The sequence below is a fragment of the Orycteropus afer genome, unplaced genomic scaffold, assembly GCF_000298275.1.
Source record: "Orycteropus afer afer isolate SDZICR_OR568_19922 unplaced genomic scaffold, OryAfe1.0 scaffold00056, whole genome shotgun sequence".
NCBI classification, from domain to species: domain Eukaryota; kingdom Metazoa; phylum Chordata; class Mammalia; order Tubulidentata; family Orycteropodidae; genus Orycteropus; species Orycteropus afer.
In genome coordinates, this window is record NW_006921643.1 from 1,261,910 (window position 1) to 1,273,935 (window position 12,026).

The 12,026-nt window shown below is 40.2% G+C and overlaps 1 protein-coding gene across 1 annotated transcript in view; it reads right to left on the reverse strand.

The window, feature by feature from the left end:
* SPOCK1 (SPARC (osteonectin), cwcv and kazal like domains proteoglycan 1) overlaps positions 1-12,026 on the reverse strand; it is a 914,642-nt gene that overhangs the window by 558,860 nt on the left and 343,756 nt on the right. Inside the window, exons 3-4 of the mRNA XM_007938930.2 lie at positions 7,717-7,725; positions 1,410-1,455 (exon numbers count right to left, since the gene is read on the reverse strand). Coding sequence (XP_007937121.1) covers positions 1,410-1,455; positions 7,717-7,725 — 55 coding nt within the window. The remainder of the gene's footprint in view (positions 1-1,409; positions 1,456-7,716; positions 7,726-12,026) is intronic.

Sequence of the window (12,026 nt, forward strand, 5' to 3'; positions counted from 1 at the left end):
CAGCCTTGGAAATCCTCTGGGGGCAGTTCGACTCTATCCTACAGGATAGAGTATGAGTTGGAATTAACTCAGTGGCAGTGGGTTTTTGGATGGAAATTTTCTGAACTAAATTACAAATGCTCTCATTTGTAAAGGAGTGATAGCCTCAGAGGCTCCTAAGATAGGTACAATAAATAGCCCAGTCAGAAGCTCCAGAGGAAAGCTTTCCCTTACATTCTGCCCCTATACACACACACAAAAGCACACATGTGCACACACCAACGTAAGTCCCCCACCTCTTCCTCATATGCTTCCCTGCACATACCTGCATCACATGTCTTAACACATGCTACGGCAACTGTTGACAGGAAGGAGAGGGGAGGGGAGGGAAGGGGGTGGGGGGAAGGAAGGAAGACAGAAAGGTTGCACTACTTGAAGGCATGTGTTAAACACATATGTGGAAATTTTTACACCAATTTTTCTTGTGAGAAAGCCAGAGTCCAGAGAGAGTGACTCATTAAAGAGACAAAGCAGCAGGCAGAAAGAGGCACCTTCTACCACGTTATTATATATCATTGTCTTCTTTGATTTCTTTGTATCACGTTGACTATTGTCATCACATCAAATACCTAAAATAATGACTAAAGCTGATTCTCAGAAGTGTGAATCCTTTGACATTGGTAGGTAATATTTTTCATGTGAGTTTCCACATTAATTGCATGTATGTACACAAAGTGCAATCTACCATCATTTCAGCAGCAGGGGTCTGTGCCAACAACAGCAGCACATGGAAAAATGGGGACAGAGAGGTGATTCATGGCAGACCTGCATTCTGTCTTAAATAACTCACAGGAGAATGCTGTTCATGATTTGCCACAGCCATCATTAGACTGGTTCTGGGCTCACTGGTTTGAGTGCAAAGAGCCATCTGAGCACAAGGTTTAAACTCAAGTGGTTCTAACTGAAACAAGCTTCTACTTAGAGGCCATAAATAAGTTTTTAACAAATGAAATATCAGTGCTCTTAAAAGCCTCCCAGATTAACCTCTTTCCAGAAAGAAAGTTTCATTTTTATGGCTTATGTGAATTGGGGAGCTTCTCCATGCACAGTCTGTTCCAGGAATAAACTCATTGGATTCAGTCCCACAATTCCTCAGATTAGTCTCATAACCATTTTGTCTTTTAACAAAACCAGTCATCGACTGGACTGATCACTTTAACTAAAAATATTTAAAAATCTTAGATGTAATCTCAGAGAAATAACCAACTTGATAGAACAATTTCTGTCACCCCAGTTAGTTCAGTCCCCACAGCTGATCAAATCAGACAGCTAGCTGGCCTTTACGGAAACATTAACTCAGCATTACAAGGAAGAAAAATCAGACCACCAATTTCCATGGCATATGTAGCAATAAATAGTGCATCTTTTACCTTGATCAAAGGGCTTGTTGGGATTCCAGTTTCTGAAATAATCATCCTATATAAGGGAAAAAATAGAAAACAGGGATTAGATTTCAGGAAGCTTTTCACAAAACTGCATAAAAACCTGCCTTTCTCCTCACTTCCCCAAACACAAAGGAAAACACTAACAGGTCAGAAATCTTTCCTAAAACAGGCATTAATGTGCAATCAAAAATATCAATTTACTTTTCAAATTCTTGTCCCTCAAATTATTTGCATTAAACACTGGACTAATAAAAACACTTCAGCCCCATGGGGAGACAGCACTGCTCTTCTTGGTTTGACATATAAGCCGAGACAACTTCTAAGTGCAAGGTGTATTTGCTATCAATTATACTGCAGGTGATGCCTTGCTGCTCTCACTCATGATTAAGCTTCTGTGTTTGTAACAGCTGATAATTCAACTGTCAACATTTCTTTCACATGGAGACATATAACAAGTGGTGCACAGTTCCAGTTTTCCAATACTCACCAGACCTAAAAACAAAGGATCATTCAAATGTTAGAATTAAACAGAGATATACATTTAGCTTAGTACCATTTGTTCCAGCTATACAAAGATAAAAATTAAACAAATAAAACAAAGGCAGGCCAATTTGGTCTACTCATAAACACATCTTTCTTGCATACAGCTTACATCAATGTATGCTCTGATGCTAGGCTTTGAAATTACAAGGGTCCAGGTTACTCACTTCTTCAAAGTTATATTACCTCTTCCCCATTTCTAATGACCCTTTTCTTCCAAAAGACAATTGTCCCCTCTTTTTATTCTCCCCTTCAATGCCCATCAATCCCCATTGTTCCAACACACCCACAGTGTCAGTACAAGTGAACACAGGCAAGGTGAAGAGGGATCACCCATGCACATCATCCCCACATCATCCGTAGGAAAACTGATCTTTTTCAGTTGATTTCCTCCTGAATACACCCAAATTTATTTGCTGTATAGTTTTGGCAGGTATTCTGGATGCTGCAGACAGTTTTAGGAGCTGTCCAAAATGAGGCTTCAATTTCTCTTCTGGAGAAGTTAATTTATATCAAAGTGCACAATTAGTTTAAATTATCGTCCATGATGCCTCCTGCTACAGTTTATCTCTGACATGGTCTCCTCTGAATTTTATCGGTCGCTGTGTCATTCGATTACTTGCCTTTATTGTATTCTTGTTGACTCCACATAAGTCCTTAAATAGATTTTAGGGAACTGGATTTAGAGTAAAATCAGAACATATTACATCTTGAGCAGTGATTTCATTTTCCAGAGCATGAATAAACATAAACAGGTTCTTCTGGATCCTGGGGCCTTGGTATTAAATTCTTTTTAACTCCAAAGAATTATTAGCCCACTTTGCTCTGGATTTAATTTTATGGCATAACTGGCCTTCTTACCCCTGTGTTTAGGAAGTCTTTGAGGTCTACATCATGGATATCATGGAGACAGTTTAAAATAATCTCTCTGCAACATCTCTCTCCACTTATTATTTTTAGCACAATTCTAAATTTTAGAACCCTGCTTTCAGAAATTCTGCAGCTCATGTTAAATGATTCTAAGTTAAGGGTTGGGTGATAGGTGAAAAATTTAGTGCCCAATTTCTCGATTTTATGACCAACGTGTTCTTAGCCTTAGACAACCATGTTACCAATAGTTTCTGCTATTGGCAAGAGAAGAGATAACTCAAGAAGTACTCATTCTCACCACTGGAGAAAAAAAAATAAAATGTTCATCCTTCCAACCATGGTTCATCAAGGCCCTCTTCACATACAGAGGATGGCATCATTTCCAATGGCAATTTGGAATCCTGTGAAATATGTTCTATTTAAATATGCTGTTCTAATATGGAGACCCTTGGAAGCTTAGGATGTGTGTCCTACAGGGAAGCGTTGGAGCCAAAAACAAATTCCTTTACTTTAATTTCACATGTCACTTTCCATTTGATGTCAAAGAAAGGTTTGAGCAGGTCTCAAGAACTGAATATTCCCTAATGATTTCAGCAGACTTTATAACCTGGATGGAATTAGAAGCATTCTTCTGGACCTTGTCACTTTTCCAGGTTACCTATAATTGCCATTTTTACATATTTCTTGGGGAAAATCATAGTGTGAAGTATAAAGCTTCTAAAAGCAGGTATCTGCATTAGAATATTTAAAATCTATTGCAAATGCAATAATACTGCCTAATTGCTGCCAAATGTGAAAGTACACCTTGAATGAAAACTCATTATGCAAAAGGAGTCCTTCAAGCAGTCCTTTGCCCAGCAAGGCCAAGCAATGAGGGAAACGGATTGTCCATATCTGACTGCCTTTGCCTTGTCATAGGAAAGTGGACTGCCAAAGGAAGAACAAATCAGCCAGGAGCTGAAGAAACTTTAGGAGTTAACTGTTTTGGCTATAGTTGAAGGAGAAAATGCCATCTCACAGGGGCCAAAGATCATGCACACGTATGTGTGAAAGTATTCTAGGCACCAGAGCCCACTTGAGGGATGGTCCGTGAGCACAGGGTAGACATGTCTTCGTAGACATGGCTGCAGTTGAGGTCAGAGTATGAGATGTTGGAACATAGATGACTCACTCTCCACACTGCCCCAACCGGATCCGAGAGGCCTGTACACACGGTGTGTCCTAGCAGGCTGGGGCCCTATCAATTAACTCACCCTGCACGCTGAGGGAACTGCTTGGGAAGCAGCTTCCAATCACATGTAGAAAGAACCAAAGACAAAGGAATGAATCTTTAAGAGCTTCATCTCCTAAGAATTTGCTCATCCCTGAGCCCCACTTAGTAATCTGGATGCTCAAAGGACATCAGGACAGCTGTCTGTGGCCCTGAACCAATACTCTACCAATACGAAGGTCAGTCATTTTTTCCAGAACTTAAGGTCTTGGTGGCACCAGCCCAGCTTTTATATTATGTACTATCTAAATTAAAAATACAGTGTATATTTAACATTGTTTTAAAACAAGCAGACCCATGGCTTCCTGTGCTGCTTAAAGCTCTATCAGTTTTCTAACAGTTACAATTCCCACACCTGGAGTACTACACATTCCCCACACCACCGTGATGTTGTGTTATGTGAATGAATGTCCTTGATGTGTATGCCTCAGAGTCCAGGCCAGATCCCAGAAACGTAAAGAGCTTTTAGGGCCCTGACTTCTGACCTTTCTTCTGGCACAATAAAGTTGTAGCCTTTTAAAATTCAGAATGCGGTAAAAGGCATATTGGATATGTCATATCAATCTTGCCAGGCAAGGCGTATCTGCCTGAGTTTGCCTCTTGACTGGTAATTTTATCAACTACTGATGAAGCTTTTAAAAAAAGATTTGCAAAGACCACAGCAACAGTTTATTTTTAAAAATATAAGCCTAAATAGAAAGATGTATATCTAAATGTAGTCATTCATTAAATTCAATAATGTCCACTAATGCATTATAAAGGCTGAGGAATGAAGGATGGCAGTGTTACTGTATATGTATATTTTATAAGCTACACTGCACAGTATAATTAAGTCAGGACTCTACTGGACAGGGCAGAGGAGAGACTTGAGGAAGTCGTCTTCTCTGTATCATTTGGTAAATGAAAATTATCCAACTCTTTTTAGGGACTCTTAACATAACCTATGTATTTAAATGAACTTTAGGCTTAGGCACATTGGCTGATGTCCACAATCCTGAAGTATCCCAGGGTATCAGAAAATATCATGATAAGTCAGCATACAGATCATAGTGATATCATAGAAAGTGACAAATCATTACATGCCTAGTACAAGGAAGAAGGGGATAATGCTGATGGTGGAGTAAAACATGTGTCTATCAGAAATTAAGTGGAGAAAACTCCTACTCAATAGAGACATGAAGAATCAGAGATTGACAGTGATCATGGCCCCAATTATTTTTTATCTCACACAGCTGATCAACATTGATAAAACTGTATTTCTTCACTTATCTCACTAACTAAATCTCTCACTATCATAGTACTGGATCCTGTGAAATTAGTCTCACCCAGTAGCTGGTGGAAAGGATTTTGACTCTGGCTTTTCAACTGTTTTGGAGATATTTTATCCTGATCTACATTCATGGGAAAGGAAATCCATTTGAAAATACTCTATATTAGCCAAAGAATATAGTTCTCTACATTGTGTCCTCCAATGAAAGCCTCAAGTCTGGCTAACATGAAATGATACAAAAATATTACTGCTATAATTTGGATGATTAAGTTTCTTCATTATGGATGATCATGACCAATTGGAAAGTTTATGGTTACAGCCCATTTTGAATGGGAACCTGAATTTTTCTTCTCCTGTCTGTCCCACAGTACTAAAATGGCTGATGTCACTTAGCTCAAATACTCCCCAGGGACTTGACTTTTGAGAGGTGTATATTTTAGTTCCAAAGACTGTCACAGCAGACTCTGAGAAAGAGATGGGATGACAGAACCAAATTCAAATCACTGTTGAAACTCAAATATTTTGTTCCTGATTATGAACATGATGATGTAATTTATTATATATCTTAAAGCTTCGGATGCTACACAACAAAGACAGTTAGCTCACATGGAACTGATAGTTTTTCCCTCATACATATTTTAGCTAGGCTGTTTGAGCCCTGCAGTTTCACTGGAGAATTACTTGAGATAATACAAATTACCAGTCTGGAAAATTAATGGGAGGCTCATCTGCCTTGATCAGGAGTGAGCAATAGAGACATGAACAGAAGGAAGCAAAGTAAAGCAAGGGTTGTCATCAGGCCTGCTGCAGATGAATGCAAAAGGAGAAAACCTGTCTTGCAAAGTCAGGTGGATTCAACCTGAGCTTGTAGATGCTCTATCCTGGATAGAGGCCAGCCTCACTATAACAAAACCAAAATTTTTTAGAAAGAGATCAATTAAGGGACTATAACCAAACTGCTCTCAAAGGAATTCAGCACAAACTGGTTTTGTTAATTTTCCAAGTACTTGACTGGGGAGAAGGAGCTCTGATAGCACAGTACCTAAGGCATCTGACTGCTAACCAGAATGTTGGTGGTTCAAACCCATCAGCCATTCCACGGAAGCAAGACTGGGCAATCTACTTCTGTAAAAATTTACCAGCTCAGAAACCTAATGGTGGTCGCTATGAGTCAGAATTGACTCGACAGCAGTGGGTTTGGTGACTGGGGAGAAAAGAAAGGAGGGCTGGTTGTGGGTGGGTGAATGGGTGGGAGGAGACTCTCTGAAATGATAGTAGAAGTCACAGGAAAAGTGAGAGTTCTAGATTATATTTGAGAAGTACATTAGTTGTATAATATAACATTTGCCTATAATTTTAATTCATATGCAGTGGAAATCCCTGCTAATCAAGCTGATGTGAGGTACAAAACACTCCATTTTTGGGGAAAGGAGCTAGCTCCCATACAACTACCTCTGAGGCATTTCCATTCAGATCTCTGGACAATGTGCTCTCAACTGGGCTTTTCCCTTCTTATCCCTGGTGAAGAACCTCAGTGAGAATCCTTCTGAAGGAAATGACCCAACCAACTGGTCCCAGTTTCAGCAGTGACATGAGGCCTCTCATCTTTCTTTCCATAGACACCATTCATGAGACCCCTGCCCACCAAGGACCAGGAGCTGCGTATATTAATATATTTCCATGTGCACATATCACTTATACACATCTGGGCCTAGGCTACCCTGAGTAAGAATGGGCCTTATACTCACCTGTATATTCCCCAAGGCATCACTCAACAGCACACATTAAATCTTTGACAAATTGTATCAAAGTTAAGTTGTTGCACCTTTATTAACATCTCTGTATCCATGAGAAATTCCCATGACAATCACAGGTCTGCAAGTGTGTGTGTTTGTGTGTGTGAAGTACAGGTAGGTGTCTGTTTATATACACACTCTAAATCACTTTCATCTTGAATAGAGCAATTCTTTGATAAATTGGTCTGACATTTGGTTTAAAGTCCTGCAGGCCTTAGACAAAATGATTTAGAAAATAACAATGTCAGTTGCTCTGCTCTTTCAATAAATAACCCACCAGTAAAACACAGATAATAACTGACAATCATACTTGTACTGTAACTAATGAGAAAAGATAAAGCAGCAAATGGACTGTTTATATGCATTTGATAAATTGCATCCCCTGGATATACCAATGAAAAATAAATATGTGCAGTGCTGGTTCACTGAACTAAAACAAATATTTACCACTGAGATTGAGATTTAGGATTTAGAATGAAATTTACATTTTATTTGGCAACTATATTGATGCTATGTCTACATATAGTTGAAAAGTCAAAAACCTACCTCAACTTCCTGAGTACGAAAGCATTATGAATGAGAAAAAAATAAAAGAATGACATCAAACAATAGAAAGGAATGTAAACATTTTCGATAATTGCATCAAATTTTCAAATCAACACAAATCATCCCAGAAAAGTCATAGCCAAATATTTTCTAAGTCACCTACCACCATCCCTTTGAAAAGGTCCCACCATTCACTAAGTTCATGGGAAAGGATATTAGGCTATTGGAAAGAATAACTGAAGTGAGGAAAAGTCTGAGTGTGCTCTAGTGAGCTATGTCATTACTGCAGAACAGCCAGAAAAAAAAAAAAAAACTGTGATTAATTCTCAGTCTTGGTTACTTTCTACTAGAATTTTATATGAATAACTGCATGTGACATCATTCCAAAGGGTAAATTTATTAAAAACCCCAAAATGACATCAGAGACCAAGAGTGACAGACTTTCTACATTTCTTCAAAGAAATTCTTTTGCCTGGCAGTTTCCAAATAGCTTGAGAAAACCTAAAATCTGAGAAAGACAGGGATTTATGGTTTTGGGAGATATGTAAAAAGAATAGGATTGCCATGGTCCCTCCAGCTGACTAAAGGATTATCCACTTCTAAATCCATCCATGTTACAAAGTAAGTTAAAATCTTTAGGAGATATTCCGTTTCTGAGACTTGTTCAAACCTTTCTTTTACATCATTATTTTTTGTCTGTCTCTGTCAGTCTATGTGGGCTGGAGTAAAAAGAGGTGACCCAAAGAAAGAAACTGAGTCTGAGGTTCCTTCTGCAAAATACTCTCTGCATTTGGGTTTTCTTCCAGGGGTGTGAATGGGTATATGGTGCTCCATTTTTACTCTGATCAAGACAAGAGGTATCTCCCTAGACTCAAAGCCATTCATACCATTAACCACTTTAGCAAAATTATCAAATCATCTAAGCTATCTAGGAAAAGTCTCTGAATGTCTAAACCAAAAAACCAAACTCACTGCCATCGAGTCGGATCCCACTCATAGCGACCCCTCTTTGGCTTTCCAAGGCAGTATCACTACGCAAGTAGATTGCCCCATCTTCCTTCCGAGGAGTGGCTGGTGGGTTCGAACCATCAGCCTTCTGGTTAGCAGTCAAATGCCTTAAGCACTATGCCACCAGAGCTCCTTCTGAATGTCTACGAAGGAAAAAAGAAACCAGTGCCACTGGGTTGAAAGCAGAGCAGACAGTATAAACAGGGCAGTCTTTCAAGCAGATGTGAGTTCCACTGGCTCTAGTGCTCACCAGCTGTGTGGTCGTGCACTATCCACTGAGCTTCTCTAGTTGCAGTTTCATTAGCCATAAAACAAGATTTCTGCCATCTCATTGAGGAAGAGGAAGATATAGAGAGGTACATGGGAGGTACAGACAACAAAGATGAACCTTTTTGCACATACAGTACTGCGTTCTCAGTGCAGCCAAACATGGGTATACAGGGGGATAGATGGGTGGACATGCTGAACTATTAGGTAGTTTATGAAGACCATGTATAGGACTGGCAGCAATGGTCCTATAAGTGTACTGGTATGATCTATAAGAATTCCCAGGTGTATAGTAGAGCTGACAGGGGACAAGGTTGTAGTCACTTCTTGGTTACAGCCAGCTACCCCGAGGGATCAAGCAGTTGAACCGGTGGGCTTGGGACCATAGTCGTGGGAGACATCAAGCTCAATTGGCATAACATACTACATAAAACATTGTTCCACATCTTACTTTGGTGAGTAGCAACTGGAATCTTAAAAGCTTGCAAGCAGCCATCTAGATGCAATGATGGGTCTCTCCTCATCCAGAGTAAGAAGAATGAAGAAAACCAAAGATTCATGGAAACAATTAGCCCTAGTGACTGATATACTATGCGATCCACAGCCTATACAACTATGAGACCAGAAGAACTAGGTGGTATCTGGCTACCACTGTCGACCGCTCATAGAGGGAACTATGTAGGAGATCCTGGATAGAGAGGGAGAACAATGTGGAACAAAACTCAAAATCATTTGGGAAAACAAAAAGGAGGAGAACAGGTTTGCTGGTCTGATAGAGCCTAGTGGGACCACTGAGACTATGGCCCCTAGCTGCCTGTCAGGTCTGGAATTGAACCCACACCTGTGGCTTCCAGCTAAACAAAAGATAGGCATATGAGTTGAACATTTACCTGAGGTAGATACACTCCTTGGAGAGAACAATCATGGGAGAAAGAAGGGCTGTTTATGCACAGGGAGACAGTTCAGGGGGCAAGAGTACATGGAGGGAGGGACACAGGGAAGAGGTAACTACTGGGAGGAAATGGGAGAGGAGCTGTTGCATTGGGGTAAATTGCAGTCAACGTCATGAGACAAAGTGTATGGGAACTGCTGTGTGGAAAGTGAATCTGCTTTGTAAATTTTCATCCAGATCACAATAAATAAATAAATAAAAATAAAAAATCTCTGTCACCTACCTGGAAGAATGGTCATAATGAATTGCAATAATGAAGCAAAGTGCGTGATATATTATCTGGCACCTAGAATAACTCAATAAATAATAGATATGAACTTTAATGTCCATCTTCAGAAATTTCAACACTGATATGTCCTAGGAACATTTTTTGGTAAATAATGGATTTGTGGAATGATGATATGTTTAAAATTTCAATAATGTGACTTTTTACACAATTAACTCTTACCAATAAGCCCCAATTGCAACTGTTGTGGTTGTTATGTGCTGTCAAGTCGGACCTGACTCATAGCGACCCCTCCTTAGGTTTCCGAGGCAGTATCACTATGGAAGTAGATTGCCCAACCTTCCTTCTGAGGAGTGGCTGGTGGGTTTGAACCGCCAGCCTTCTGGTCAGCAGTCAAGTGGCTTAGGCACCATGCTACCAGAGCTCCTCCAATTGCAACTAGGAAAACTAATTATGAAATATTTTAAATGTATGTAATATTATTAGTTTTCAGAGGTAAAAGTTCAATGAAATTTAAAATTTTTAATTACAGGCATGTCTCTGTGCTTTAAAGGCCAAACTTGTATTTTCTAAGATCCAATGACCCCAAATATGAAAAGAAAATTATATGTACACCATAAAGCTGTTTATACATTAAAGGAAGTGTTTTGAACCACTGTAAGCTATGATATATCATATAAATACAAACAAATTAATCAAAGTTTCAATTACAATTAACCATATCCTGATGAGAGGACTAGGTCTGCTATGAACAGGCAAAATGTCTGTGCTACCATCAATTTACATGTAGAAAACATATGGTGAAATCCTGAAAGGGTCTGTGTCATTGGCACACCAAACAAAGAAGGCCCTTGCCATCTTGTAGCTTGTAGCATATAAATACTTACTTCACAGAAAGCACAAATTATACTGGCCTGAGGCCCAGCCTTGTCTAACTCCTAATTAATTAGGTCCTACCACCTTTCTGGTAGCTTAGTGCCTAAGGCACTTGACTGCTAACCAGAAGGCTAGTGGTTCAAACCCACAGCCACTCCGCAGAAGGAAGATGGGGCAATCTACTTCCGTAGAGATACTGCCTCAGAAACCCAAGGAGGGGTCACTATGAGTCGGGTTTGACTTGACAGCACACAACAACAACAACCACCTTTTTGAGAATGTCAACCTTCCTCCACCCCCATAGTGGGCAGGTGCTACCTTTTAGAGTGAAAAACACCAACTAATAGCTATTATTTCACCCCTTCTTCCCCACCTATCATACATGGGAGCTGCCAACCACAGGGACTGACTAAAAGCAGTGGTATCTGGTTCTTGGTTTCACTAGTGGGACTTTACTAACACTGATGCTTGGCCTCCCCCAGAGATGCTGATTTACAGTGTAGAGTGTGGCCTCAGCATTGGGATTTTAAAAAGCTCCCCAGATGACTCAAATGTGTCTGCAGTGACCCTTAGGTCCCCAGTGGACTTAAGGAAACCACACACTAACTTAGTCATAATGACACAATGACTGAGAGGCAGCCAGGTGACCAACAGTGACAACAAATCAGGTACAGCCCACCAGAGGCCTTCTCCTCCAGCTTCCAGAGCTCTCCAGAGTTGTTTCCTCTTCCATTATCACAGGGTATGCCCTGAGTGCATACCCCGCTCAGTCCACCTGGCTGTCCAGGCAGGAACCAGGCCACAGAGTCCTCCTTCTTCCTTTCCTTTGTCATTCAAGCAGCAACCAAATCTTCCCCATTCTTACTCCTGGATCTCTCTTCTACCTCCTCATTTCTCTGCATCCACACAGCCTCTACCTCACTTCAGACCTTCACAGTGTCTCCTTGGACGACTGCCACGTGCCCTGACCTGCGTTCTACT